Source organism: Lichenostomus cassidix, chromosome 7 (assembly GCF_008360975.1).
Source record: "Lichenostomus cassidix isolate B80296 chromosome 7, HeHo_3.0, whole genome shotgun sequence".
Classification (NCBI taxonomy): domain Eukaryota; kingdom Metazoa; phylum Chordata; class Aves; order Passeriformes; family Meliphagidae; genus Lichenostomus; species Lichenostomus cassidix.
In genome coordinates this window covers 23,737,020-23,764,460 of record NC_139488.1, presented here as the reverse complement: position 1 = coordinate 23,764,460, position 27,441 = coordinate 23,737,020, and the positions used below count along the sequence as shown (strand labels likewise).

Genomic DNA, 27,441 nt, shown 5'->3' with positions numbered 1-27,441 from the left:
TAAAATACAAGTGCTTTGTCCTCACCGTGTTTTTGGCTCAGGTACATCATCCACTGTAGTTACCCTGAGGCTAAGAAACAAAAGATTCCCCATGCCATTATCCCACAGCTCGATAGCAGTTAAGGAGATGCTAGAAAGCGGTTGCTCTTCTGGATCAAGAAGCAAAACTCCATGAAAAAAGGTTCTGCTGGCCACATCAGTCTAAAGGGATGTGAGGAAGGTTTGTGTGCCTGTTAGCAAGGAGTAGAAGGGCTGTCCAGACTCCCATCTCAGAGAGATGTTCTACCATTTGGTAGCAATGAATCACCCCTTTCCAAAGGAAAGCAAAGATTATGGAGTAGTGAGTGAAAGGGGAGGGGGAATATAATCTCGTAAGAACACAGGTACTGAGATCAGCTGGTCAGAGAATATTAAATTTTGTTTCTCTAGATGGAAAATAAGATCAGGTGGGTTAGTTAGAAGTCTGTTCATCTTTATAGGAAAAAGAACCTCTGTGAAGTGTAGTAGAAAAACTCCCAGAGAAGTGTGGCAGGCTGAATTTTAAAGGAAAGCTGCCCTGTGATGAAGGCCAAAGAACAGAGCAGCTCTCCCACCAACATGAGCTGTGAAAGAATGAGACAGGTCACTTGCAGGGGCACAATGAGCATGTGCTATTTTTGTGATTATTAATATCATAAGCTATATAAGCTGCCCAGCAGTGACGTGCTAACAACTGGTGCTGATCCCACCACAGAGGAGTGTAGCTGGAAGCTAACAGCCAGCTACCCCATCCAGATGGGAGCTGTGATCCTCTGGAGAGGGCTGAACTCAAGGAAGTCTCCTTGAGGAGAGTCAGTCACTCAGACTTTCTTTGACCAATCAGGGAACTGAATGTGATGTCCTAATTCTGTTTGGTAAAGCACATCTTGATGCATAATGTAAGATAAAGGAGCATCTTCCCTTAGTACCTCTTCTCTACTGTTACTTCTTTAAGACTTGGGTATCAGACCCCTTTTTAAAATTTTCTCTTTTTTTTTCCTTTTTAAAATAAGAAATATGGGAAAAATACTGATAATGTGGCTTGGAAAAGAATTTCTGAGTCTTGTCCCATTCAGAAATCCATTTCTTCTCGAACAGTTGTGATGGCAGGTGCTTGTGCTTTTGCATCGTTGTGCTTGTTTGAGTATGGCTCAGATAAGTTTGAGGGGTCTTCAGTCTTCTTCCTGCTGCTGGAGCTGAGTGTGTGTTTTCCACATACTTCTGTCTTAATTAAATGCTATACAATAATGAGCATGAACCAAAGATAGGCCAAAAGTAGCATAAAAGCATTTCCCTCTTCTGTCTTCTCTTTGCCTGAAGTCAAACCCTATGTCGCATTTTCCACACAGCAACTCCCTATCTCTTGTCAAGACATTCAAAAATCAAGTATTCTTTCAGGTTAATTTAGGTTTTTTTTTCTTTATGTTTTCAGGATAACATTTATAAATATAAATGTATATGTTTACATATATTTTATCTTGCAGTTTCAATTCTGGAAGAGAAAACATCATTCTTTCATCAAGGGAGAAATTAACCTACTGACCTGGAGGTAATTTGAATAATGAAGTAAGATAGTTTTTGACGTTTGTGAAAACAGCACAGAACAGTCATATTCTGCTCTCCCCTGTATCCAACATGATAGATGTGAGATCAAAGACTGCCTGCAGTAACTGCTGCATGTCAGACTTGAATTATTGAGGGAAATATTCCTAGAGCCACTGGTCCATTGCTGCCAAATGGAGGAAACCAATTGGTGTTTTCACCATATTTCCTTCAATATGTAAGAATTGGTGAGGGTCAATGGAAAAGGCTCCTATGCTTGCTTGTCTCTCAGTATTTGAATGTCATTGTTTATCAATTAAATGATTTGCCTGTCTGGAAACATGAAGGATGTAGAAGACTTATATACCAGTCTGTGAGGAATTCTGTGTCTGCTCGGGACATCTTCAGGGCTGTAGTCTAGGGATGGCAGAAGGGGTGAGGCATCTGTTGGCTCAGGAATGAGAAAGAGCAGTCACAGGGGAAGTGATGTGGGGAGATAGGATACTCAGCCAGTAGTCACTGAGGCAATTGCACTGCTCACTGTTCCCCTCTAAGTGCTTGATCAACATACTAGAGTAGGAGGAAGGAATAGGTCTTTTGACCATGCCTGCAAGGAGATGTGCAGGAATCCTGGTGGATAAACCACAGGCTGGAAGTGCTAATGGTTCAGCCTCCTCCTACACTGAAGAGCAGTAGATCTTTGCTTGATCAAAACAATCCTTTTCTCTCAAGGAAAACAAAGAGAGGATGCTTGAATGACTGACCATGTGTGGACAGAGGATGGTCATCAGAACTAGAAAGTCTTCAGAACTGTCCTCCAGATACAGACATTGGCTCTGATGTTCTAGTGCTGCCAGATCAAGGGCTTTGAGATGGGCCAGGGACCTGGCAGGCATGAGTAGTGTTTTCCTGTCTCCCTGAGTGAAAACAGGACAGCTGACACTTCTCTTGACTCAAATCTAAGCTGCTGACTTCCTCTTTTCTTGGGTCACCCATCCTATCATAGGAAGGTAAAACAAGGACCCCTTCACCACCTTGATTGGGAAACCACAACAGGGAACACACCTGATTTGGCTGAAAACAGCCCATAATTTTTTACATTTTAAACTGGAAATCAAGTGTTAGCTGGGTGTATGGGTTTTGCCACCATTAGTGGTTGGTTTGTAGCAACCAATTAACAGCAGGCACTGAGACTGGCAAAGTGAATAAATACCAAAGACTGATGATTGGAGTTTGACTTATTGATACAGTCTCTTAACGGTCCCTGTGTTCTTTGATGACCTTTGGGTTAGTGCATATGCTTGACCCCTTGCAGGCACAGAGGAAGAGGGCTTGAACTTGGCAGTGAGTATTTACCAAGAGACAGAATGTCAAGAATGGAAGAGCTGGGGAAGCTGGAGGCCAGCGCTGATGTTCCAGAAGGCTAGAATAGCATTGGCAACTGACACAGAGCAAAACACCTCTGAAGAGCATAACCAGAAAAGCATTACCAGAAAGACCTGCCAAAGCTGACAGAAAATCAGGGGACTGGCAGAAATCACAAGATTGAGCAGGACCATACACACACGATTTCTGGTGACGGCTGAACACAGTCTTCCACACTGACCACCCCCAAACAATGTTGGAGGACCACAAAGCCCAAGAACAGAGGGGTCTCCACAGTGATAGGACCTGGAATTTTCTCCACTGGGAGAAACAGCTGCCAAACTCTGCAAGCTTTGTTTGTCAGTGGAAGGTGATCTGACAGCTTTGTAACAAAGTACAGGGAATGTCTCTTCGGGGACCCAGCAGACAAGACTAGAAGAAAGCCATGGGGAAGAAGAGATGCTCTGCCCCATCTCTTCTATCTGCCAGAAATCACCCAATACACAACTTATTTTTCATGTCTTGGGAGTGCACTGTCTCCATTTGCACCTTTTAAAGTCCTGCATAGTAGCACAAAGGGGACGGCACAAGGAGATTGTGGGAGATGAGAGAACCGTGCTATTGAAGGAAGAGATCCTCATCAGTATTTCTGCCATTAAAACTTTGGGGAGGAAGGAAAAAGGAAATTCAAAACCCCAACCCCCCCATTAAATTTGCACTTGTTCTCTCAGGCTGGCAGCCTAGAAGTTCGTAAACTCAGAAGTACCTTGTTCTGGAGTAAACTGTTCTGAAAACAGTTTCCAATGGCTTCCCCGAGTTTGCTTTGCTGGTGGCAGCCCTTCGGCTCCATGCTGGCACATGTATGAAGCTCTTTGAACAAGTTTTGACCTTCCTTTAGCCCCTCTGCCCATCAAGCCAGCTTATGACATGCTTTGTATTGCACAGAACACATACAATTGACAAGTTCATAGTGTTGTTTAAATATTAAACAGTCTAGACAGGCTTTTGAGTCTTATGCCACTGTGAAAAGGCTCAGACCATGCCCATCTCTGAAACTGGGCTGCGGGATCATTTGCACAGTAAGACAGACAATAAGACTTGTATACATTGCCATGCAACAGAATAGACCCCAAACCGCCAGCCCTAAGTGGAAAGTTTATTTCTAAGCACAATATATGGAAAAAACAAACCAACAAACCCCACAGATATAGAAAACGTTGTAGCAAATCCCTGGTCAAGTAGGACTTCATGTCTGTCACTACCCTGCACCTCACAGCCGCTTAAAATGTCATGCAATGGAGGAGAGGGCACTCGGACGACAGCCTCCGCTTCGGATCAAGGAGGGTCTCCAAGCAGGAGAAGGCCCATGGGACTCCCGCTGTGATTCACACTGTAACCAGCAAAAGGGCAGCGCTGCTCACCCCCACCACACACCTTGTGACTACCGGTGGTAGACTTAGCACTTCAACAGGCTTTACCAACGTGGATTCTCACAACACCCCTGTGAGGTAGGTACGTATTGTTATTCCCCCTTGGCGTGGAGGGGGGACTGAGCCAAACAGCCCAAGGCTACAGAGTCAGTGGCAGAGCTGGATTGAGAGTATGCAGAGTCCTGTGTGCTCAGAGTACACCACTCTTTCACAGCAAGTTGTGCTTCTGACCTCATAAACTTTTATCTGTTAGCCAAATTAAAGGAATTTGACTGCTCCATATTAAATGAGTGGAGGGCAGGGAGGGAAACGACATCATGGCTGACAGCTGTCCCTTCATCCGTGTACGCTTCCCCCTTCCCAAAAACACTATAATTACTCATCTCTTGGAATGAGGACAGCTTCTAGAACAGGCATAGGGGTGAGAGGCTGCTGTGTTTGCTTTGGCCAGGTTTCTCTCTACTGAAGCAGTTCTTCCAGAGATCATTCATTGCAACACCTTCCTTCTGGGGGTAGCTACTTTCAGAGATGATTAGAACTGCCCCTTCCCTCTCACTCTGCCCACCACTATCTCTTTTCTCCCCTCTGCCAAAAGCACTCTTTGGTAGATAGTAAATCTGGTCAGTAAAGGTACAGTGGCCTCAGAAACCATGCTGTTTCACATAGGTCCTCAGTAAGTTGGCTTTCTCAGATGGTGTTGCACCTCCCACATTCTCTGCCAGAGAAGTACCTGTTCTGTTGCATTCTGATATTTAAAGGGACACTGTCAAGTAATCGAGGTGAAAAATACAACCTTGCCTTAAGCTGCTAACCTCCATCTCCAGTGCTGCAGAATGGCTGCCTTGTTCAAACACAGAGGATGAAGTTTGACACCTTCTGCGGTCCAGAAACACCTGACCCATGACAGCCTGGCTGCCAAGGAGCTGGTAGCCCACTTGCCCTGTCTCCACAGAAGCTGTGAGAGGTGCTGGTTCTATGATGGAGGGCAGCTGCACTCAGCTATCGTGCAACATTGCTCAGCACTGCTGCTAAATGGATGAAGTTTGGCTGAAGTCCTTATCTTGATTTTGGGGGGAGCTGGGCTCAGGCTTGATCACTACAGGTTCATAGTTTTGGGACAGCTGAGCTTTTGCTCCTCAACTGGCTAATCTCTGTATTTTTAGGGTTCCTGCTCTTATGCTTCCTTTGTGGCAGCTGCAAAATAACTCAACCCTGTAGAGTTGGGACATACCCTCCATAGAGTGAGGACAGTCAGCGGGAAATCAGAAATATGGATTTCCTCCTGTCACAGAAGAAAGGTGGGGAGAAGGACAGGGATGGTGAAAGGAATGGGGTGAGTGGAGAGAACCATACATGCCCAAATGGAAAAGGACAAAATCGGTAGGGAAAGAAATTTTATTTTCAAGCTTGTAAGAGAATATTACAAACAATGGAGAGTAAAAAAAGCCCAAACCCTAAAAACTATTTAAAAAGTACTTGACAGTGTCCCTTTAATATCCACAAATGATTCAGCCATTGTGCATTGAAAGAGAATGTTCCTGAAGAGCAACCGATACCTTCAAGGATATATCCCAGAGAAGGAGACTTATTAGAAGTGCTACACAGTCAGTCAGCAACTGTGCTCCCTCTTCAGACTAACTCTCTTTTGGATGATTGAATGGAATAGACTCTGTAATAAACTAACAGACTGGATGTGAAAGGATCAGCCTACAAGACTGAGTGAGACTGTTGCAAATTGAGCAGCAGGGATACAGACATCAAAAAAAAAAAGTACATCTCTAATGCATGAGTGTCTGAATCAGCAAGGGAGCAGAAACCCACCAAATATGGGTCAGCTTCTTGTGATTGTAGTAAAATGGAAGGAAATTAACCTGGAATGTCTGCATGGAAAATGATGTGTGTGGGTGGCAAGGTCTGGATGCTGGATTTGGGGTTATGAAGGCATGAATCACACCAGTACTTGTGCTTGAAACACCTGCGGAACGTTTGTACAAAATTTGCCAAAAAATGCCTATACGTCGAATAAAGGTCATGGAGCGCCCTCCCCCCTCCCAGTTCTACCCTCACAAACCCCTTGTCAGGAACATTATGAAAAAAACAGGCTTTTTGGTGAAATTTGGGTATGCCTGGATTTTGTTAAGATTTTCTCAGTGAGATGATTAAATCTCTCTTCTGTAAATCAATACTGAAAAATCCCCAGCCACTTCACTTCAGGTACCCCATGGTAAATCAAACAAGGCTCCAGTGACTCATGAAACAAAACAACTCATAGCCCTGGTTAATTGGAGTCTGGAAATAAAAACACTCCAAATATTTCATTCCCTTCCACGTTTTTATAAATCTCACACTATGTGTGTGTTTGTGTGCGCGTGCGTGTGTGTACGGGGGATGTGCACAGAGCGTTACCTATTCCAGGTAATAGGATTTGTAAGACATGCTAAACCGTCTGTTCCTCTGCTTCCCCAGAACTCTGCCTACTCAGTTTGTAGTCTGTATTGCACTTGTTTTGTTGGTTTTTTTTGTGATTTGTGTTGTTATTTTTTTCTTTTTTTTTTCCTTTTTTTTTTAAACAGGCTGGAAAACATTAACCTCTTTAGCATGAGTGTGCAGCTCTCCCTCCACCTGCTTTTTTCCTCAGCTGGCCAGGTGCCGCCTCTTATATCTTGTGCAGTTACTGAAAAAAGAAAAGGAGAGAAGAAAAAAAAAAGAAAAAAGAAAAGGAAAGAGAAAGAAAAAGGCACACCATGCTCCTCTGCTTTATGAGTTCTTTGTCTCCTCCGCTTCGTGTTAAGGCCTCCTGAATTCCTCGGCTCAGACCGTCGTGACCCTCATGACGAGCTCTCTGTTACTACTAGACTGACTCCTCTGTTCGTGAGGCCTCAGGTGGCTGAGTATATGCAGGATGGTATAAGCACAGTGGTGGTCAGAGAGGGTGCCTGTGGCATGGCCGGCAGCCCGTGCCCCGCTGTCGGCTGGAGCGGAGTTAGTGGCTGTACCACCAGTGGAGGACGAGTGGTTGGTTTGGGAGGAGGGGCGCTGATTTGTCCTGGTCCCTGTTTTTTGCTCCTCCATGTCCTTTGTTTTGTCATAGTTCAGCACTTTCCACTGCTGATTGACCGCCTGCCACCGTTTAAAAATCCGGTAAACCGAAGGCCCTTCGTGTATTATTAGACCTGGAGGGAAGGGGAAAGAAATAAACATAAAACAGAAACAAAACTTTAGAAAGAACCATAGACCTACCCCAGCATCTTCCCCCCAGTTAGCTGGTTAAGCTCACTCTCTTTCAGCCAGTGCTTTTAAAATGATAAATCCTGTATTGTTATTACTGACAGGCAGAGCACTGGTGCTCCTCCTCTGCTGGATCCCTTCTTCCCTGAATTAAAAGGATTACAGTTTTGTCTCAGCCATCGATAAACGGATCGTAAATGGAGCACAGTGAGCTAAGCTCTTACAGCAAAAGAGTATCTGTTTACCAACAAATGCCCAAGGTTTATTTCTCGCTGGGCTAATTTTGCATGCTGCATAGGCATGATTCACCAAGCTCAGGCGTGTGTTTGGAGGGGGTGTAACTGGAGCTGACGTGTCAGTGACGGCTGCTGCACCACGCCGTGTGTGTGCACAGCCCATGTCTCTCCCCACACACACAGTAGCAGAGCAGACACACATGTGGAGCCTAGAGGCAGCAACTGAGTTGAAAAAAAGGTCTGTCTATACCCATGAGGGGTTTGTTATCCAAGGCAAAGTTTTGCTCATCTGCAGAGCAGGTACCTCATTGAACGTCACTGCCTCCTTTGAAGGTGGAGCTCAGCGCTCTTGACAGAAAGGGCAGAGGAGCTCCCAGTGTGTGCAGAGTGTGCAGGCAGTGTCTGTGTCCTGCTGTCCACCTCATCCATGGAGCTGATGTCTGGGTATGGCTCTGGGCTGTAGGACACCACATTGCTAATGGTCTCTGTGTTTGTAAGAGAAGGAGCACCTCAGCCCTGTAGTAACCCAGCAGTTATCTCGTCTCCCACCTGTCTCCAGCATCCTCCCCACCCCTGCAAGACGACTAAGGAATTAAATAATTTTAGTTGCTTGGTTGACGACAGCATTTGAGTCTTAAGTTCTGCTATTATTATTGAAGTTGCCAGACTCTGGCTAGACCCTTTGGAAGCACTAGCAGTAACTGCAACACAGGTATTCTCCACTGAGGCTGGAGTAAGCTGCAACATCCCCTGTAGTCTGGCTTAGCTGGCAAACTGTAATATATCTTGCAAGCCTTGCTAGAGAATGGGATTTATGTGGAATGAGGGGAGTCTGAGTGTACTTGCTTTGCAGCCATCTGTCTCTTAGGAAAGTGCCTTTGTGTCCCATGTAACTGAAGCCAGACCAGCAGGCAGGACTGGGTGAGTTAGCATATGGGTGACTTCATTTTCCTTAATGAAACTCCTTAATTTCCTTCACCATTCTGAGGCGGGATCAAGATTATCAAAAACATTTCTAAGAAGAGTAGCTCTCTAGCCTTCCTGTTGCAGGCATAAAAATACAGGGACGGAAGACACAAAAGAATCAAAACCATGCCTAAACAAAGGGGCTGACTTGACCAACAATGTGTAAAGAGATGATGGGTACCACAGAATAATGGGATTTATAGCTATTCCTGATTAATCAAATGCTATACCTTACCCACCACCTACCTTTTCCAGATAGTTCTAGTTTCTGGTGGCAGATAATTACTGGAGTAAACCTGTGCTACATCAGACCCCAAAATATCTGAAGGTCATCTTACCCTTGGGGCTGATCTTCCCCTTAATCACTGATGGGATTCAGCCGCTTGGTTTCTTAGGGTCAGCATCTGATGTTAGAGAGTTTAAATCACTGCTTCGTTACAGATTGAGTTTCCAGCCTCCCTGGTTTTAAACATAACTAGGATCCCTGCTGACTTGATCAGATAGCTTCAGGGAGACTCTCACATTCATTGAGATGGGGTGCTGAGCTTGATCACTGGCCATAGAAGCAATTCTACTGGATAGCTTGTATGCAGATCTGACTATTTTGGGACAGGGAATGTTGTAGGGCACTACAGTATGAGAGAGCTCTACCTTCTAGTTCCCACAGGCCACTGAGATTGCACAGCTGTAACCCTGCAGTGCTGCTGGCTTTTCATAACCAAACCCTGTGATGTCATAATAGAAAAATGTGGGTTTTCCTCCCTGCTTTGAAATATGGTTGAGAATTCTGACGTGGTCTGATCAAAGCATCAGCCATAAAAAGCAGGACTTAGGGAAAGCCTGTATGCAGATCCAGCCAAGGAGACAGAGCTTTGAAGCAGGCCTGAAGTGGATCAGCCCATGACAAGGGACATTAGACATATATTTAAATTAGCTGTCTGATCTGTAATGAATGAAATTCCACTCTGATCAATGACAGAGCCAGTGTTTCTCAGAGACCACTTTAAGCCTGGGATAAAAGAGCCGAAATCAAATGTTTTCTCTTTGGCTGTAGAACATCCTCCATAGAATCAAATCCATTCTACAAAGTATTAAACACCGAGCCAGGATTGTAAATCTATTCTTAATTACCTTATCACAAATATTTAATGCGCAGCCTGATTCAAGAGGGCTGTTTATAAAATTCTTGTTTGTTTGCCTTCTAATTATAAATGTTTATGATCTTATGCAATTAACTGTGTGATGCTGATGGATGGGTTGCTGAGTCAACTGAGCAGCTGTTTTCTTAGATAGTTTTGGTTTCCAAATATTTATAAAAGTATAAAATAACTTGTTTTCATCTGTATTTACTGGGCTCTAAATTACTTATCGATTTCCCAGTGTCAAGCTCAGGAAGCTGTAAAATTAAGAAGGAACCAAGTGGAGGGGTGGGCATGGAAGCAGAAGTAATGGTGATTCATTTACAAGAGGAAGTGCCAAGAGTGAGCAAGAGTCTATCAGTTAATATCAAGCTGCAGAATGCTTAATTCTCTCATCGAAACAAATGCTGTCTGCCTCAGATAACTTGGAATTCCTACATTCAGGCCAGTGCATTCCTTAAAAACACCCTTCCCTCAAGAATCATTCTTGTTGACAAAGGTGGAATTTTCAATATAAAGGACAGAATTCATTGGGAAATCCTTCCGGAAGGACTGTACTCAACTTGAGGTGTCAATTTAGAAGCAATTATTCCATAAGCCAAATCTGTGTAAGTGGGTAAGATTTCAGGTTAGTGTGAACTTCCCTCTTTGTGCAGTTCTCTTTTCTCCACAGAGAAATGTCTATGAGAGTTTCAGATGGATTCTGGCAGTGTCCTGGTCCTTTTCCACTCCTCCTCATTTTATCTTGCCCACTTCTCCTTAACAAAATCTGTTCTCAGTGGATCCTCTGTGAAAATCATCCTCTTCAGAAGAAAATTTCTGTGAGTTGTACACAAAACTTGTTAGTCCAGATTGTTCCCTGGTTCACGAAATCCCCAGTTTGTGATGCTGCTTAAATGGAATTCCTATGGAATATGGGCACTGATGACATGCTGCTCTCACTCCCATTTTCTCATGTAGAGGCCTGGCTAGACCAGCACTGGATGAAATTCCTTCATTTGAAAACTGTTGAAAACTGGAATCTCTTGGGATTAGATAAGACAGAGGTGCATTGGATCAGTGGGCTTGTGAGAAAACTCATCAAGAGAAAGGTTCTCAGCCCAAGGGCCAGAAGGGCTGCTGGAACAACTGGCAGATGTAAGAAGGGAATTGTGTTTGTGTCTCTGGATGGGGAAGGGGGATCAGCTGCTGTACCACCATCCTGTGAGATTGACCCTGGGGGTTGTGAGCCTCCAATTTAATGTAACTTTCGTGCAGCAGTTTCCCAGAAATGACATGCAATGAACTCCTGAACGTGGTTGGCTCCTGCCACCAGGTGATATTTTACCCAGGACTTTCAGCCTCTAATTAACCTTCCTCATATTCCAACACTTGCCATGCATTTTCTTGAAAGAAATAGGTAAATTCTATGGGCAAGAACTGTTTCACCTGTTTGCCAGTAAAGAAAAGGACCAAGACAGGGCTTCTGCTGACAGTGGGTGGCACATCACCCCTGCACTGACACTCATATTATCTACAATAGGAAGACTCACAGTCCATTTCAGCCAGTTACCTTCTCAAAAAGGCCCTGTCCTGTCACCTCTTGTTTCCATCTTCAGCAGAACTTTGCCTTTTTGTTTTCCTTTTCAAATGCAATTTCATCTCAGCCAGACAGCTGCCATGCTTCAGCCTGTTTCTGTTGCTTTCATTATTGGGTGTCAGGGGAAGATTATGGCAGCTGTGATCAAAGCTTAATGTTTGCCTCCACAGCAGTGGTGACTCAGGCCAAGGTAAACAAAGCTTTCTGGGAGATAACACTTTCATTGCCAGGCTTTCTCTCTATTGCCATCATTGCACACACAAAACCTTTCCTCCTTTTCTGTGAATTCTTTAATCTTTTGTGACAATCTCAAAGTTCTCCACTTTTGTTTCCAAAGCTCCAGCAGCCTAGCCCTCACTTATCTTTTTGCCTTAATCTTATCCTATTTGCTCCATCCTTAGTAGCCTTTTATCTTGACCTAAGAGCAGGAAAGTGGCTGATGATAAACCAGGACAGAGAGCCAGAAGGATCTGTTCCAGGAAATACAGGCTTAGAAAGGGGTACCTAGTATCCAGCATCCCTCACCATTGTGACCAGGTCAATTCCAGCTGAGTATGAAAAGTTCTTTGAACAACCTGGCACACTTAGACCCTCCTGTGGCTGATACTCAAGGCTGCAGAGCTATGCTCTTCAGGTGATGGGGAAGAGGGTGAACCGAGGAGCAGGGAGAGGTAGTTTTGTAACTGAAAACAATGTCACAGCATCAATGGGAATCTGCACTTGGGCTGATTTGGAGGAGAGCTGTGAACCTCGGAGCTGACCAGGCTGGGAATGAGGTAATGTCCTTCTTCTCGATCTTCTTCATCATATCCAGATCCTCTTCATTTCATCCTCCTTTTTCAGCAAGTGAACTCCCCCGCAGGCTGCAGTCCCCAGACTAGAGAGGTGCAGAATCAGCACTGTAACACCCCACCTGCCTTACAATTCCCTGATGACATAAACTGATATGTCACAGAATTGCTGTCTTCAGCAGTGTGACTGCCTGGTCCAGCTTGTGTTTGGGATTCTGATTTCTCCTTCCTAAGGATAGTGCTTTGCACTTCTCTTTATTCAAGTACATCTTGTTGATTCCTCCAATTTCCCAAGATAATTTCAAATTTCAAATGCTGATCTAATCCTCCAAAGTGCTCGCAGTCTTTCCAAGCTTGGTGTCATCTGTGAATTTTATAACAGCACATCCTGTTTAATTATCTAAGTAATTAATAAAAATATTGAAGAGAGCAGAGTCCAAAAGACTCTCTACTTAAAATGTGTTTTCAGTTTACAGCCCACCACTGACAACTTCTGAGAAAGCAGTTTCTCCATTGGCTGTACACCTGCACCATAGTTATTTAATCTAGAGCATGCTTCTCTGGAAGGAGAATGCAAAGGCAAAGCACCAAGAGCATTGCCCAAGTCACAGCATATCAAACCAACTGCTTCCTCCTTAGCCACTAGTACAATTACTCTTCCAAATTAGATCTGGTTATACTCCTGTGCTCACCAATTGGTTAGCTAAAAAATATTCAATATCTTTCCATGAATCAGTTAAGCTGATTTGTCCTTCATTCCCTTGATCCTCAGTGCCTACCTTCATTATCTGATACAGATTTTATTTAAAGCTAGGTACTCTGCTTGCATTTCCCCAGCCGCCTGGCACCTCCTGCATCCTTCTCAAGTTCCTGATGATGAAATGCTCATGGGTCAGCCACTGTTCCTGCAGCTTCCTCTGAAGTTCATTAGGACATGCTGACAAGGACAGATCTAACTAATTTGAATACTTTTGAGGCTGTTCTTTTCTGATTCTGATTCTGCCCTGGGCTCCTTTCTCCTCATTAAAATTATTTTAGTAAAGTTTTGAGGACTGAAACAAAGGCAACATTTAACTATTTGGCCCTTTGTGTATCAAGTACTATTTGAGCTCTTAGACTTGCCTTGCTCTTCTTCACATATGCTTATGGATCCATTTCTTTTTGCCTTTTGAAGGTCCCTGGATGGTCATCTTGGGTTTAATTCTGACAGCTTCCCATGCCTGTGTGATTTCTAGAGACTTTTCATTAATTGAAGGTTATTCTTTCTGCCTTTTGTGTGATTGCAGCTTCTGATTTTGGGTCCTCAAAGAGTTCCTGATGTAGCCTCAGTGCTCTCTTCCCACGCTTCTGAGCTTTCCCCTGCACAGGCACAGTTTGCTGTTGTGCCTTTAGTATCATTCCTTTTGGCAGCTGTGAGCTGTTCACAGCTCTTTTATCCTTCAGATTCTCTTCCCAAGAGACACTCACTGCTCTGCTCCCCTGGGGCTGCTGCTGCTGCTTTTCTGGAGTCCATTATCCTCACATCTTACTTTTCTTCAGCTCAGGAATGCTTTCATTAAACAGTCACTTCCCATACAAACTACTGATACATTCAGATTTTCAGGGATTCTTTCTGGGGAAATCGAATAGGAAGTATAGATTCCTTCAAAACTCTCATCTGCACTCTCCAAAATATATTTTTTGTCCCTAGAATGTTTCAAGAACTGAACAGTCTATCCTGCATACAGGAGTAGTTCATAATGGTTAGCCTGGAACATCTGGTGCTGTCTTTTAGACATTTCTGGAAGCTGCAAGACACTGGACCAGTGATCAGGATTTCTCTAGTCCACAAGACATCTAGCAAAGGTCTGCTCTGAATAATGCTGGAACTGTACTAGGAGGATGTGGAAACTTAGCAATTGCGAGCATTGAATGAGATAAACTATAAACTGAAAATGTATTCATAATGATTAGAGCTTGAGTGAATGCTTAACATATGGAAAAATAATTAGCTGATTATAATCAGGCATTTTCTTATCAATCATTCTCAATGCACATTGTTTTTAATGTCTAAAGAACTGATTATGTATGAATCTGAACTGTGTTTTGGCTCAGCAGAACTGGGATGTCTGTGTAGCTGGACTCAGTTGAGAGCTGTTGATGACTGCATGACATTGCCATCACAGAACCCATGGGTCTGGGGTAGGCAAAACACTCCTTCTTCTGCCAAGTGCATTCACTGTAGTGAGGTTTCACTGTCACATGGCTTTCTCAGCAGGGGGATGCCATGCTTGGATCTCCTCAGGCCACAGGGGTCACAAGTCCACCAAAACTGAAACTGAGCTCCTCAGAGACTGAGACTACCGTGGCCAAGGAAGAGCTCCCACCAGCATACCCAGAGAAGCTGTTCCCAGCTGTCTTGGGGAAGTATTTTATGGAGGTTTGGACTCTTCCACTTTGGGTCATTACAGCACAAACAGGCTGGCCCATAACCTTCAACTGCTGACTAACCAGAAAACCTTGTGTTTATTACAGCTCATCCCCTCTCATTCAGAGGCAGCTGTACCTCAAAGCTCTCTCAGCCCCTGATGGCCAGGACCCCCCACAAGTGCAGTGAGAGCCCTTCTCCTTCCCTGCTTCCTCCTCTCCATCTGCCAGAGCCACAGGAGCAGCAGGTGCCATTGGGGCAGGTGATTGCACTGCATCCCAAGCTCTCTGCAGCCATTAACACCCACCCCAGAGCCAGCAAGAGCCCTGCCAGGTGGGAGGTGGATCCAGCATGCTGGCATCTCAAACATTCCCACAGCTGCTGCTCCACCAGGCGAGTGATCCTGGGGCAGAGTGTGGGGAGCTGGGCAGAAGATGCAGCTCTTCTATTACTGCTGGGAGTGCCTGGTGTGGCAGCCAGCAGCATTCCTCCCTCAGGCAGCACTGTGACTCTGCAGGATGCAGCTGAGCTACGTGGCAAGAAACCATTTCCAGGTTGTGACATGCAGCATGTCACGAGTTCATGTAACACAAGTACGCAGCAGTGATTCCTGTGTGCTCAGGATGCCATGGGTTCCTCTTGGAAGTGGGAGCAGTGCTGCCCACAGACATGGCACTTGTAGCTGTGGGAGGAGGAAGGCTTTATCCAGCAGGATGAATTGAGTTGACAGGTAGGACTGCCTGTCATGGGGCTTATGGAGCTCATGGGAGCTGAGGGCAGGGTGTTGTAGGAGCATTTGGGGAACTTTTATGGCTGCAAAGTAAATGAATCTTCTCTGCGAGGTGCTGCCTCCATCCCAGGGCAGCCCTGGCCAGCCATGTCCTCCACAACACGTGGGATGAGCCCTGTAGGGCTGAGCTGGTAAGACCCAAAATGAGGAAATGCTGGCAAAATTAAGGAGCTGCCAAGAGGTGTCCAATGGAAATGAAATTTCATTTCTCTCAGCACTCCCACATAGTTTGTTTGCAATGGGAAAATAACATCAGCTGTCCTGGAGAGATGTGACAGAGAAGCTGGGCTGACCCCTGGAGCTGCACACAGCAACACCATGGCCCTGGAGATGCCACAGTACTTCCAGCTGTAATATAAGCTACCAACCACTACTTCCTCATCCTGCATTGCCCAGATGAGTTCTTTTACCCCTTGCCTCAAAACTGTGATAAAAACCACCCTAATCCAAAACAAGAAATAACAGTGAAAATAGGTAAAATGAAACCCAAAGAAATCCTTGCTCAGGCAATAGATAAAGCATAAACTAAAGCACTCCTATAAACTCAGTTGGCTGTGGACAGCTACAGCAAAATGGATGTTGTGCCCTACAGGGCTCTTGTACTCCTGTGGTATTTAATTCACAGTGCACGATAAAGCAGAGGATTAAAGGGCAGTCTGCAGTTATGCAGGCAGCAATAAATGAGACTTTTCTTAGAAAAAGCAAGTAAATAAATACAGATGGGAGCACCACCAACAGAACAACCTTCTGCATCATGCCTCTCCAGTAGAATTCTCCACTTGTGAGTCTGCCCATGTCTGTGCCCAGGACAGGAGGGATTAGGCTTGGTGGCAGTACTCATGCACCCTCTTTCTCTCTTAAACTTCAACCTCCTTGCTTTGTAGCTAGGACTGGGTAGACCCCCTTGGAGCTTTTTTTCTCCAAATTTAAAATGGATATGACAGCAACACCCCATATCTTTAAAATGCTTTTTTCAAGAGGTAAAAGACACTCATTGTGTGTGTGACAGATATTGCAAGGTCTTCAAAAGAAGGGAGAAAATAATAATTTCAAGCTAGGGTGAACAGAGCACTGGCCAAATTCACACCCTGGTCTCTGGGTGATTTTATGGGTCCTTTCTACCTTCAGATTTCCAGACATTCCCTGATGGAAGTCCATGGAGTTGAATACTCAAGGTGAGGATAAAAAGCGTGTGGCTTCCATTCACTATGTTTGCACGATGGCAATCATTCCTCCAGGTCTGGGTCCAGAACCTTCTTATGCCATAGCTAATGTTACTCTGACCAAAGCACTGCCTGTGCAGTCATGTTGGATCTTCAGCCATTCCAGGGATACTCCTTTAAAAGTAAAGCTGGACAAGACAACTGTGCTCTGCAGGACTTGGGAATCTGCCTTCACACTTGCTTGGAGTGAGACCTGAAAAATCACACTGTTCCCCAGAATGGAAGAACACGTGTATTTGTAGACAGGTGAAAATGTTTCATTTGGAATTGATTTTTTTTAAAATGTTGTATTCCAAATTCTGACACTGAATTTGAAATACTCAGCATGAGCAGTCATCTCTAAATGTTAAATCAAAATGCTTTGTTCAAAAATGATCAAAACATGACATTTGCTTATTGAAGGTAGAACTAGTGCCTCCCTCTCTAATAATTTGCTTTTATTAGCAAATGAAATTCTGTAAGGAAAAATGAGAATAGTTTCACTTTTTTTTCATTTTCTAAGGGATGCAGGTCCAGTCTGAGCCCAGTTCTTCCAGACTGCTCCAGTCACCTAACTGCTCTTCCTAAGAGGAACAGGAACCAATTAGGAGAAACACAAAGGTGAGTACAGAAGTGAAAGGAACTGAGAGTGGCTAAGCCTGCAGCAGAGCTCCAGAGAAGAGCCTTGAACACAGAAAGGTCCTTGATGTGGCTGTGGCTGAGCAGAGTGAATTGTCCCAGCTGGCACAGTATGGATATTGTGGATCCAGCTCAGCCATGGGGCAGAAGGACTCAGGCTGTGGCTGTCATCGGTGGGTCTTGGTGCAGGAGGAAAAGCACTGCTCCAGGGAGTAACTTTCTGGATGAATTAAGTTTACCAACTTAGCCCATGGGCCTGTTTGCAATATTCTTTATTACAGGTTGTTGTATCTGGGTTAAAAGATGGCTCTTCTGGTAGGTAGCCATCATCTATTAGTCTCTAAGAGGTGATCCCAGGGCTTGATTAATGTGGCTTCATATTACTCTCTTCTTGCCTCTGCTTCTGGTTCCCCACTGAGCTGGGGGCACACCAAAAGCAGCCTCATCTACTGTGCATGGGAGTGTGACCCCCCTGTGGTCTCATCTTTGACCATGGTGTTGAATTCTCTTGCTACAGCCACAACAGCCTGCCATGGACCACAGCTTCCCAACTCCAGTAGTTATGTGTCTGTGGGGATGCAGGCTGTAGTAGGAGGAGCAATGGGACAGAAGGCAGTTGGAAAAACACAGCCTGGCACAGAGCTGAGGACTTTTTTCATCCTTTACTAGATGGCACAATTTGTGCAGCTGGCATGGGAGATCCTACCAGCTGCCTACAAGGGAATTTCCTGCCATAGTGTAGAGGTTGTGACAGGCAGGTGAGTGCTCCTGCCTCTGCCCACGTACAGAAACTTAACCCAGGGACATCAGGCACTTGATTTCAGCACGGAGTTTAGTGATAGGGAAGCACCATTCTGACTGTAATGTATCACACTAGTAAGCACAAGATGCAGTTCACAAGGAAAAGAATTTCTTTTCTCCCTCAAAAAGTGTTAATTATGTTTCCCTCATTAAATGCTAACCACATTGATCCACTGGAGCAGAGAGCACCATATGGTTATTCACGACAAAATACATCTCTGGAGCCCTGTTGCAACAGTGGGCCCTGCTGGAGATGGATGTGGGGAAGGAGTGTGGAGCTGAACACACACGTGTGAAAGCCCAGGTGCTGCTTTGATTGTGCTGGAAGCCAAGTTCCTTCCCTGCAAAGAGGGAGAGAGTTCAGAGCCAGGTCCAAAGCTGTGTCTTTTGCTCAGCAGCGACACGCTGGCTCTGCGGAGAGTGGCTGGAGCTGCGCTGGAGTCCTGTGGGCACATGGAGCCCCTGCAGCCCTGCCCGCTGCCGGGAGCACACAATGCACACACGCCAGCTGCCCCTCTGCTCTCTTATGGAATAATCAATGCAGCAGTAGATAAAAATAGGTCCCATCTTTCGGGAGCAGCCAAGGAGTTGGTCGTTAGATCAGCTTTGCAGCGCTGCTTCTCCTGATGCTGGCCCAGCTACAGGGCCCACAATGGACCCTGCCCAGCTGGATCAAGAGCCCCATAACATGCCCTGTGGGGACTGTTCCTGTCTACACAGCCTCTGTACAGCTGAGAGATCAATGATTTGCTCAGTGGTTTTTCAAGCATGCACACTGTGGCTCAATGTGTGCAAACCAGGGTTCATGGTGAAGAAAAGGTGACTTTACTGCCTAGCTTTACCCCAACTGCCTGCTCTGAAGGTAGGACCTGGATCTGGCCACTTCAATTAGGTCCTGATAGCTCCAGTTTACATCCAAACTGGGTAAGAAGTGTGTGAAGAGCATGGCAAGCAGTGCATCAAGCTGAAAGGCACAGAAGACTTCCGTATATTCCCACGGATCTCTTCCAGGTATGTCAAAGCCACACACATTTGCTGTGTGGGCTGCTGTCAGGTCTCTCCTCCAAAGACATTTGCTGAACTTCTCTGCCTTGTGCTCTGCCTTTAGTGTGTTATCAAGCCAACATGTGGGTTTGGTGCTTCCTCAAAACTGATTCCCTACTGAGGTAGCAATTTTTCCTGCTTTGTACCTTGGGGTCTATGTAGACCTGAATGAAAACATCTGCTTTCCTTTTGAAAATTGGATCTATACAGATGAAGACCAAGGTGCTGAAGACACCTAATTTCTCAGTTTCTCTTTATTTTGTTGTGCCTTTGACTCCTGAATCCTTTGAATGCTGAGGGCCCAAGTGACCTGGCTAGATAACACCCCGAGGCTACCTCAGCCCGGCACTTCCTCTAGGAAGCAAAGCTCATTTAAAACAGAACCCCATTAGTCTTGGCAGGAAGCTTCAACTATCACTGTCTCAAGGAAGCTCCATTAATTACTGTTCCCACTGCACTATGAAAGATCAAATGCCGTGGATCAGTTTTAATTGGCTATTGATTTTTTATGTTATTACCTATGGTTGTGCGGAGATGCTGTCAGACGTACTGGATGCTTTTGATTATTCTTTCTGGCAGCTGGGATTAAAAACAGCAGGCAGACATTTCCTGATCTGTAATGGATTGCCACAGTGTGCCAACAAGAATCGTTGGCTGGATGAATAGTCCTGCTCTGCCTGTCTTGTGCTGCTGAGCTGCAGTGCAGTTGTGAAGGCAAACACCATCAGGGACTAGCCAGGGAAGGAGCGGGGAAAGATTCAAAGAGCACGAGGATTTGGTGCTTGCACAAGTGCACTGCTGTCAGCACCGAGGCAGGGTGAGCCAGGGACTTGGACAAAGCAGGAGTGCCCATCAGTGATCCAAGGAGAGGCAGATCAGATTACTTTTGCATTGCTGGGGATAACCCAGCAGCATGCCAGCCTCAGGGATACCCACGTGATGCCAAGCAGGCCAGCACACACAGCCCATATTGGCACAGCCCTGCACACACAGCCTGCTAATGGCCCTCCTGGGACATGCTTCTCCCTCAGAGCCCATCTGGGGATGCCTGAGCCTACTCTGTGACATGCTCTCATTAGCTGGCAGAGTTCCTCCTTGTTTAACAGGAGATGCTTTCCTGTCCTCCTGACCCCAAATGACACTTTATTCTACAATTGTCAACTTCCCCTAATTGCACCTTGACAGAGAGAGAGGCAAACTCCTCCTTTCCCCTCCAAGGACTGTCACTTAATTAACAGGCAGGTATCTCTCAGGACTTACAGCCCAGCTAAGCTGCTACTCTCTTTACTCAATAACTGTGGCCTGTGAAGACTCATTCCATTTATCTGTGCATTCTGATAACTGCATTTCTGCTAATCTCTCTCTATGCCAGCTTCCTGGATTTACCTCTCATGGACTATGGAGAGAGCAGTAAATCAAATGAACAGTCCCCATCTCACTTCTCATTCCCTTCCTGGCTCCTGATCTCAGATGTCTGTGTTGTAGATGGCTTCCCAGCAGCGCAATACCTATGCTGGCACCATCGCCAGTTTCTAGTCTAATCCAGCTCTCATATCTGTCCTACAGACATGACCAGAGATAGCACAGATGAAAGAGAGATCAGAATCAAAGACATTGAGGCTGGCTGGATATCAAGAAGCATTTAATCTGTTCCTCCTTCACAAACTGGGATCTTCTCTCTGCAACCTGTTCTTGACATATGTTTTCTAACAGGTTCTTAAAAAAAAAATCCAGTACTGGAGGTTCCCACAAATCCAAAGCAATCTCTTCCAGTGCTTCCTGCCCTCCTGTTAGATGTCTGAGAATAAGGGGGAGAGCAATGTTGAAGGGCCATCTTGCACATCTTGCCCAGACGGACGCAGCTTCTGGTGCTTGGGGCCATCCCATCTGTCCTGCTGGTCATGAGGAGCAGACTGCTTTCACTTTGGTTGTGGGTTTTGTTTCCATCATGGGTAAAGAGGTAGCAAATGGTGTCTGTTTTTGTGGGGCATGCTAGAATCTAGAAAAGTCAAAAAACCCCTAGTATATTACTGAAGGTTAGTGGCTGAGGGTCAAACCAGACCCCTGGATTTTGTTGCATAGATCAATAGTGTCTGAGTTAACAGACATATTTTGAGAGTTCAGCTTGGAGATGATCTGACCATTTCAGAACAAATGAGGATAACAACTACCAAATAATCTGTGCTGGGGGAGCTGTACATGCAAGGAACCACTCATGCCCTCACCTTTGACTGCACATTGGAAAGATCAGTGCTGCCATGGGACTGCCCATGCAAATTGCCACAGATCTCTCTATCTTGGCAAATTGCTACCTAAATCCCTTACTGGCTTGGTCGAGAGGAGATCACATGAAACAGCTGGGCAATTGCTGACTAGGTGTGTACTTCCTGTCTGATGTTAGTCACACCTCAGCAGAGCTGGTGACTTCTCCAGCTGTGAGACTCCACAGTGCCAGGGAGTGTCCTGTTGAGCACCTCCAGTGACAGGGTGTATAAACCAGCCTCCTGGACAAGAGTCACTGGCTACCCAATGGATGGGAGACATCCAAGTACAACTGAAGTGCAAACTGGCAGGAACTGTAGAGGAGCTCTCTTTCAGGACATCTGCTCTTTAGTAAGTACCTTGTCTTTCAAACCTCTGCTCCTCTCCAAGGTGAAAGAAAAGCTTGGGGGTCAAACTGGAGGAAGAAACAATTGGAATTCATATACTCAGGACCTATGGTATAACATTCTGCTAGCTAAGGCTGCCCAGCCTGTTACCAAAAAATGTGCAGACAGTGTCTTACATTAGCTGGAAAAAACAGGTGTGATAGAACTGAGTGCACCTAATGTCCTGCCTTTTCCCCACGACTGAGCATTTCTTAGTTCCTAAATCTCTCCTACCCACCCACAGGCTAGATAACAAAAGAGGAAAAGGGTTGTACTGCAGAGGAGGAGACACCGAATTGCACAGACAGGACTCCAGTATTTCAAGATCCATTGTCACTGTAATTATTCATGAGAGGTTTTATCCTGAACTTGCAGAAGTGGAACTAAAACCCAGGGAGGAGTAACAAGAGGCTTTGGGCCATGCTGGTGGTCAGGGGCAGAACTTCCAATGTCCAGAGCTGCCTTTGACCATCTGTGATCAAAAGACCCTGGATGAGGCAGGTGTGAGAACAGCTGTTCCACAGTGGGGAGCTCACTGCAGGTCTTCTAGGGAAACATTGCTGCATCCATCACAGTTGCACAAAGCTATAATGAATGAGGAATTCAACTCAGTTGTGGTGTTTATAGAACGGGTTGGGTTGAAAGGGACCTTAAACATCATCTACATCATCTCGTTCCAGCCTGCCTGCCTTGGACAGGGACACCTCCCAGTACTCCATTTGCTTAGAGCCCCATCCAGTGTGACCTTGAACACTTCCAGGGATGGGGCACCCAAAACTTCTCTGGGCAACCTGTTCCAGTGCCTCACCACCCTCACAGTAAAGAATTTCTTGCTAATATCTAACCCTTTCTAACTCTTTCAAATTAAAGCCATGACCCATGTCCTATCACTACATGCCCTTGCCCTAAGTCCCTCTCCAGCTCTCTTGTACTGTTTTTTTACTGTTTGTCCCTTTATGTTTGTTTTGTACTGTTTGGTACTGTTTGTCCCTTTATGTACTGGAAAGCTGCATCCCCAGACCCTTCCCTTCTCCAGGCTGAACAACCCCAACACTCAGACTGTCTTCACAGGAGAGAATTCTGACGTGGCCTTGCCTCTTAGTCAGACAGACCAGCGTCTTGGCTAGTGCTGGTGCAGCCCCTGAAATCTGCAGGGCTGAGGAGAAGTCACTCAGAAAAGAAAGCTGACCACAACAACAGCCAGGGAGTCACAGCTCCTGCTGAAGATCTCATTAGTCACTGAGTTCAAACTGGGCAGAGGAGGAGGAGGTGGGGAGGAGAGGCAACACACTCTCAGCTAGTACTGCTCAGAGCCCATTTCCTCTCCACTGCTGAGCCAGGAGCAGCAGCAGCAGGGATTGCAAAGAGCACAACTGCACTGTACAAGCAAGTTTTACACTGCAGGGTGGCAGGGGCAGAGGGCTGGCAGCGTGCACATATGAGCTTTTCTACAGAAATGGAGACAGAGTTCACATGCATCCCCTCTCTTGAAGCATGGGTGGGCTGCCTGGCAGCACAGGCAGACGTGCTGCACACAGCTCAAGTGGAGCCAGCTCTGGGTAGTTGCTGAGCGCTGGGCAAGAGAACCCACGTACAGACATGTTAACTCACTGCATCTGTAATGCTTCCCACTGGCTGTTGAGTCTGTGGGAAAGCCAGCATGCCTGGCACCCCAGGACTGCCAGCTGTGCAGGGAGGAACATGAGAAGGGGATGCCCCAAGTCACGACTATGAAATCCCTGGGAATGGGATGTCTGCTTGCTCTTTGCATGGAAAAAAAAAAATCAAAGCTTCCAGCATTATGCTTAATGGTGACATCAGTGGCAAATAAACCTATTTTTCCCTCAGAGAAGGTGGAAAAGAGAAATAAAGGCCAGATCCTTAAAAAAATTAGCAAAAAATAATTTTAAAAAATGAACTTCAAATCTGAATCTGTCTGCCCAATTCCCCTTCAGTTCAAGGCTGGCATGGCTTTTTCTGCTATGTGGGAGGATTTAGCTCCTATTGACAGATGAGCTAATCAGTTCCCCTCAGCTCTTGAAGCTTTATCAAAGCCAGTTAATCGTGTTACTGACGTTTGCCCAGGCCAGAGCTCTCCACTTCTGTCCCTTGCCAACAAGGTGACACATGTGCACACCACACATACACAGAGAGAATATTTTCCCACTTCCAATTCTACCAGAAAGAGGACATCACCTATTGTGCCAACATGTGGGTGCTCCCCATCTCTTTCACCCCCTTTGCCACTCTTTGCTCCTGGGGAACTGTGGTAGCTCCACCAGCATCTCATGAAGGAGCAGGATGATCTCTACAGGCCAAACTCACATCTCATTGCTGGCACAGTGGTGGCAACAGTGGGAGGAATTGTCCCCAGTCTTGGCAGGCCCAGGTCCTGTACTGTGAGGCTGCTGAGGCCAAGAGCCATTTGAAGCTGGATACCAGGGTGTGCAGTCCAGAATTCTGTTTCTGCCACTGCATCTGTTTTACTTCTGTACCAAATTTCACCAGTTGCTGCTCTGCCCTGCTTCTCCTAAGGGCTGAAATGGGGGTTGTGCTTCTTCCCTCTGGAACAGCTCTATCCCCACATACACATCCATGAAGTCAAGAGGACTTCCTTTTCCCACTGAGTTTTCTGGGGCTTCTTCTAACTTTATACCAGTGGTGGCATGACCCAGAAGTGAAGAGCTCTCTGGTCCCCTTTTTGCTTCCTGTCAGGATCACTTGAACTGACAAGTTATCTCCTGGCCTGTGCTTGGGTGGACACTGCTCAGGGGCACATTTGGAGGTGGTTGGTGTTCACCAGAGTGTTTCAGCAGCCACTGCAGGTATTGGCATCTATGTCCCTCCATCCTGCAGACCTGCACTGGTCCCACAGCCTGAGCTCCCAGGGAGACTCTGCTGGGGCCAGGCTACCAGCAGCTGCTGTGTTCTCTGGGCTTGTGCAGCGTGAGTGAGGCAGCTGCATCCTCAGAGCTGCTCTGTACCAGCAACCTGACAAGGACCCCAGGATGTCTTGTTACCTGCCTGGGACTTGTAGCTCCAAGGTGGGCCAAAGAAGGGGAAGCCCCTCCTGCCTGGTAGAGAAACTAGGGTGGAGAGCCAAGGAGCTGTGTATGTAGAGACCCTGCCATGCCCACCATGGGGCAGTCCTCAAATTAGCTATTCCAGGAGCAAAGGAGGTTCTCTAAAGCCTTATACTCCCCAGCCTCCCCCAGACCTCCCCACCCACTTCTTGCTCTGAAGAGACATTTGTTTCTCTCTGAGGTTTCTGCAGCTCCCTCTGCCACCCCATCCAAGGAAACTCTCTGGGGCTGCCCAGATGAGCAGAGAGAACGGTGAAAAATGTGCCACAAAAGCAAAGAGGAGGAAAAGCCGTGGATGCTCAATCCAAGCCAAACTGTACAGGCTGGCTCTCCACGCCATCTCCCACTCCTCTCCACAGGTGAGGCGGTGGCTGTGCTGTGAGACACGATCACCCACCTATACAGACAATGTCCATGAAGCCGTACATTCCATAGCAGATCTGGAAGAGCAGGTCCTGGCGCTGCCACTTGGCTGAAGGACTGAAGGTCGACCAAATGAGCCACGAGATACTGGCGATGAGGAAGAGGGAACCCAGGATGGCCGCTGCTATCTGAACCTTCTCAATGACTGTCAGAGAGATGGCCTGCCACTGCACAGGGAGGGGACAAGAGGGAGGGAGGAAGGACAAAAGAGAAGAAATTAGTTACTTGGGGCACATCACCGTTGTGGTGGCTTTGAAAATCTCAAAAAGCACCTATGGGCATAGGTGCTTTTACCCAGTCCAGATCTGGGATGGAGCACGGCATTTGCTCAACAGTACATGGCCCTGTGTTTCTTGACAGCACTGCTGAGGAGGCAATGGAAAGGAATCCTGCATCTCACCAGGAATGCACGGAGATCTGAGTGAGGCAGGACAGATGAGGCAACCAAAAATAACATCCCCATGACAGTAGATCTGTGATGGCCATCACAAACCAGGAAGTTCAGTTGCTCCCTCAAATAGAGGCCAGGTAGCATCCTCAGCCAGGGCATCCTAGTACCAGAAGAGTAAGTGTCTCAAAGAGCCAAGCCTTCTTTTGAATGCCTTGCATGAGCTGGCTCTGTGCCGCTTTGTGAGATCTGACACAATCACAGGCCTAGGTAGGATCTCACAGTGGCAATGCACATCCCACAGAACTTGCTACAAACAACACAAGTTGCTGTGGTCAGGACATCCTGCCTTTAGATGATGACATATTCAGGCTGTGTTCCAAGGTAAACGTCAATGCTTCTTCCTCAGAAAAAGAAAAAAATAGAAGTAACTCCCCCAAATCCATTCACTTTGTCAAATAGCTTTGTATAAGCTACGTTATAAATATCCTAAGCCCAGACTCCTCTCTGTCATCCAGCATAAAACCTCCCCACTCAGATTTACACTGCTGAGAAAACTGCCCTATAAAACCAGGAGCAGAAATTGGTGTCTTTAACAAGACTTGGGGATGTGGTCCATAGCGTCTCCTGCAAATCAAAAATCAAGCGCATAAACAGGCTGAGAGACAGTCTCTCCTGGCATCCAAGTATTTAGGCCACCTCTAGCTGTGAGATACATGCCCTTGAAATCGCAGTGGGACTGGCAGGAGGATAAACAAAGATGGACTTCAACCTCCTGCAGGTGCAGAGGATTCAGAGGAATCGAAAATCTTTAGCCTAGATTCAGTCCAAATTCAGTGTCCCTGTGGAGTGACATTCTTGTGAGACCTCAGTGCCCTGAATGTTTGTCAAACACATCCTAGGACAGCAGGGTCACCCAGCAAGTCTTGTCCCATCCTTCTGCAGGGCAAGAGGGGAGTTCAGGCACGGGGTACCTCTTTAATGCCCAAGTCAGACAGGAGTTAGCAATGTTTTTTGCAAGGTAGCGAAGTCTTTGAATCCTGGCTGAAGGGTGAGCAGGACAAGAGATGACTTGTGCTGGTACAGGCATGCATGGTGCTGCTACCAGTCCAGTGACCAAACCCCTGAACCGAATGCACTCCTCTGAAAAGGGATGCATTTGGAGATGAACAGATGAGAGCTTCAGCCTGAGGCTGAGGTCTGTGGGTTGCAACTGGAAGGAGATTGCTCTGCCTCTGCCAGCTTTGCTCCTTGGCTTACATCCTGCAAGGGCAGACAGCTCTCAAATTGTCTATCATGGATATGCAACATCAGTGAGGTGGGTGGTGCCAGCTTATTTGGTAGCTGGTCATAGATCTGGCCACAGAACTGGTCACAGAGCTGCTGAGCAGAGAGGGAGAGCTTGTTTCCCACTGAAGCAGGACTGGGCTCAGCTAAACCCAGGCTCCTCCCTGGGCTCACCTACCCCAGTTCCCTTCCTGCCACCTGCCCCAGCAGCTGGCAAACACAGCACTGGGGACTTTTCAACAACCTTTTCAATAGCCCATCCCCACTTTGCCACAGTTCCAGGCCTCCACCAAGTCCAGCCACACAACTGGCCTGTTTGTGCCACTGAGAAGGTCACACAGTGAATAGCCTGGAAGTCCCAGTGGGTCAAGGTGACATGCAGAGTTGCTGGAGTTCACACAAGAGGCACAGCTGTGCAACTCCTCTCCTGACAAA

General features: G+C 46.3%; 1 protein-coding gene across 2 annotated transcripts in view; it reads right to left on the bottom strand.

Annotated features, from left to right (window-relative positions):
• Positions 1 to 998: 998 nt before the first annotated feature.
• Positions 999 to 27,441, bottom strand: part of MARCHF4 (membrane associated ring-CH-type finger 4) — a 107,291-nt gene continuing 80,848 nt past the window's right edge. For both annotated transcript variants that reach the window (XM_085066856.1, XM_085066857.1), the window contains exons 3-4: positions 25,306 to 25,498; positions 999 to 7,528 (exon numbers count right to left, since the gene is read on the bottom strand). In XM_085066856.1, the coding sequence (XP_084922982.1) occupies positions 7,167 to 7,528; positions 25,306 to 25,498 (555 nt within the window). In that variant the 3' untranslated portion in view covers positions 999 to 7,166. The remainder of the gene's footprint in view (positions 7,529 to 25,305; positions 25,499 to 27,441) is intronic.